This window comes from Gekko japonicus, unplaced genomic scaffold (assembly GCF_001447785.1).
Source record: "Gekko japonicus isolate JY-2015 unplaced genomic scaffold, Gekko_japonicus_V1.1 scaffold45, whole genome shotgun sequence".
In the NCBI taxonomy this organism is placed as follows: Eukaryota; Metazoa; Chordata; class Lepidosauria; order Squamata; family Gekkonidae; genus Gekko; species Gekko japonicus.
The window spans coordinates 881537-885103 of record NW_015177011.1 but is presented as its reverse complement, the minus strand read 5'-3'; the positions used below and the strand labels follow the sequence as shown (position 1 = coordinate 885103).

At 45.4% G+C, this 3567-nt stretch overlaps 1 protein-coding gene across 1 annotated transcript in view; it reads left to right on the top strand.

Moving 5' to 3' along the window:
- NENF (neudesin neurotrophic factor) overlaps window positions 1-3567 on the top strand; it is a 14754-nt gene that overhangs the window by 7891 nt on the left and 3296 nt on the right. The window contains exon 3 of the mRNA XM_015427629.1: window positions 836-896. Within this exon, the coding sequence (XP_015283115.1) occupies window positions 836-896 (61 nt within the window). The remainder of the gene's footprint in view (window positions 1-835; window positions 897-3567) is intronic.

Genomic DNA, 3567 nt, shown 5'->3' with positions numbered 1-3567 from the left:
TGGAACACTTTCCCTATGAGGAAAGGTTAAAGCGCTTAGGGCTCTTTAGCTTGGAGAAAAGACGACTGAGGGGTGACATGATCGAGGTTTATAAGATTATGCATGGGAAAGAGCAGGTAAAGAAAGAGGTACTTTTCTCCCTTTCTCACAATACAAGAACTCGTGGGCACTCCATGAAACTGCAGAGCGGTCGGGTTAGAACGGATAAAAGGACGTCCTTCTTCACCCAAAGAGTGATTAACACTTGGAATTCACTGCCACAGGAAGTGGTGGGTGCTACAAGCATGGATGGCTTCAAAAGGGAATTAGATAAGCATATGGAGCAGAGGTCCATCAGTGGCTATTAGCCACAAGGTATAGCTAGGGGCTCTGGGGCAAGTGATGCTCTGTCTTCTTGGTGCTTGGGGGGGTCAACAGTGGGAGGGCTTCTAATGTCCTGGCCCCACTGGTGGACCTCCTGATGGTACTGGTATTTCTGGCCACTGTGTGACACAGAGTGTTGGACTGGATGGGCCTTTGGCCTGATCCAACATTGGCGTCTCTTATGTTCTTATGTTCTTATGTTCTTACGTATATACCTATCTGCCAAATGACTGTGAATCTCCATGCATCTGATAAATTGAGCTGTGCTTATGAAAGTGTATGGCATACATGTGTTGGTCTTTTAAGGTGTCACAAGACTCTATATTATCCCAACTTGCTATAAGCCACTTTTGAATTATTCAGAAGAAAGCAGGATGAAAGTTGCTATATAATAAGGTTGGTAGTGATTATGATGCTTTTAAGTGCCATTTTGGTTTCTAAGAAATGTTCCTTTTTAAAAATGTCTTTTTAGGAGGGTCAACCTATCTACATAGCTGTTAAAGGTGTGGTGTTTGATGTTACTTCTGGAAAAGGTGAGTTAAGTTTGAAAAAAGAGAAGCAAGGGCTCCCGGATGAATCAGAATTAAGACAGAAACATTAGCATTGCAGCCTCAGCCATATGATCTTCTTAAGGAGTTGGAGCAGTTGCTCAAAAGACCTGGTGCAAAGCAAATCCCTCACTTGCTTCTCCACCAAAAAATGCTGTCAGAGGATTTCTCTTTATTTCTCAGGGCAGGGCATATGGGGATTTTGTTCTCCCATTTTTAATTTATAACATCTGTGTGGGGTGAGTTAGAGCTTGAGTGATAAGGACATATCTAGCACCATTCAGTGAGATTTATTGACTGAGCAAGGTTTTTAATCCAGGTACCTACAGTTCCACACGAGTCCCACTGCATCATGATGGCAAGCTTGAATATAGCTAAGGAGGGCTTTGCATGCTACTGTTAGCAGTGCTCTTTTATCCAGGTCATAATCCTGGTGGTTACCAAAATACCTGTGTGAGCCAGCTCTTGCTTATTTTCACTTTTGGTGTAGTGGTAAAGAGTGTGGACTCTAATCTGGGAGAACCAGGTTTGATTCCCCACTCTTCTACATGCAGCTGCTGGTGTGACCTTGGGTCAGTCATAAGTTCTCGAGAGAGCTCTCTTAGCCCCACCTACCTCACAGGGTGTCTGTTGTGGGGAGAGGAAGGGAAAGGAGATTGTAAGCAGCTCTGAGATTCCTTTGGATACTAAATCCAATATCTTCTTCTTCTTTGGCATCAGGGCCACCTGGTCAAAGTCACTCCAAGTTGCAAGTGGTTCTCAGTGCTTTTGTAGCCTGGTCTTTGTTCCTGAGTGTGTGGTAGCACCGTATGTAAGAAATTTTTTAAAAGTTTGCTGCCTCTGAAGAATTAATTTATCTCAGTATCCCCCCCCCCCTCCGAAGCATCCAACACTTAGGACCCAGGTACAGCTGCGGTGGCTCAAGTGCTTAAGACGCTGAACTGCAGGCTGTGGAAGGTCAGTAGTTCAGCAGTTCAAGACCCGAGTTGCCGCATGACGGAGTGAGCTCCCGTCTCTAGTTCCAGCTCCTGCCAACCTAGCAGGTCGAAAGCAAGAAATTGCAAGTAGATAAATAGGTACCACTTCGGTGGGAAAGTAACAGCGTTCCGTGCGCCTTGGTGTTTAGTCATGCCGGCCACATGACCACGGAAATGTCTTCGGACAGCGCTGGCTCTTCGGCTTTGAAACGGAGATGAGCACTGCAACCCTAGAGTCGGACTCGACTGGCTTTCGAGCAAGGGAACCTTTACCTTTACAGTATTCTAGCTTCTGGTGATCTAGAGTTGATGCCTGGCCAATAATAGTTTTTAATGGAGACAAGGAAGGAGAGTATCTTGGAATGTACTAAGGGAAACAGATTTCTTGCAAGGGAATAGTGAAGTTCTGTGTTTAACAGAAGTTACGTACAGGGTCTTCCTCCCCAGGTCAGTAGGGGAAAGCCCTTTCTGTGTTTTTGGTAGGGTGTTTTTTCTTCTCATGTACACACATGCACAAACATATATCTTGCTTTTACCCAGATGTAGAATGACATAACCATCTGGCACTGGGAAATAAAGCCTTAACATCAGCAGGTATTTGTAGGAAAAATGAATTTTTCATCAGTATATATAATTCTAAACATGGTCCCAGGGGACAGGTAAAAATACACATAAGAGGTCCTTGTATATATTGTGTGCATGGTTGGAAACCTGAGGTTAAATCCATAAAAGAAAAGAAACGTTAAAAAAATAAATCAAGCACAGACATGATAACTAGAACAAACAAAACTAAAAATGCTGGATGAAGTATCATGAATGTCAAAAGACCTCAGTGGCAACCTGCCTGGGGGCTTGGAGAAGAAAGTATGCTTTCTGGGATGCTTTCTACTCAAGGCCTCCTCCCCACTGGCTGATTGACAGAATGGATTGCAGCCATGATTTCTGCCCCAAGCCCAGCACCTTATCACCTGGCCAGTAGGTAGGGGTGAGGAGGTTTATCACAGCAGGGACCACCAGGAGAAGGAAGAATGAGATGTCCCCTCCTTAGAGATTTCTCACAGGTTCCTTGTTTGTATTGTGCTTAACCCTCCCAAGGGCGTAGACTTTCCAATTTCCCGGGGGGGCTGGGGCAGAGGCATTGCTACGGCATTAAAAGAACTGGGACCCAATGACATCATAGGGAGAAGCTAGTGACATCACAGGCCATCGTCACTATCTATGGAGGTGGACCCATGTGGGATTTAGGGATGGGCTCCCCAGAAATTTAGGGAGGCCTAGGAACTGCCCTAGCAATGTCCCTGGGCTGGGCTAACCCCAGGAACAGTTGCCTTCTTAGCACACTGCTTAGAAACTTAGAAAGCCCCCCCACACCCCACACTGAAATAAGAACATAATATCAGCCCATACCACATTGCAATAAAGTCCCTACAACTGTATACAGAAATAATGAGCTTCCCTCCCATTTGCCACAACTAGCCCCACCACACAACCAGGATTAAGACTCCTAAGTGGACCAACAGACAGGCATACACTCATTTGAGAAACTGAGTATTACATTACAACACCTCTGGAACGTTACAGATCAGTAGAGGCAGCACTGCACAGTGGTCAGAGTTGCAGATTGATGTGGGGAGACCCAGGTTTGTATTCTCACTCTGCTGGCTGAGTGACCCCGGGCC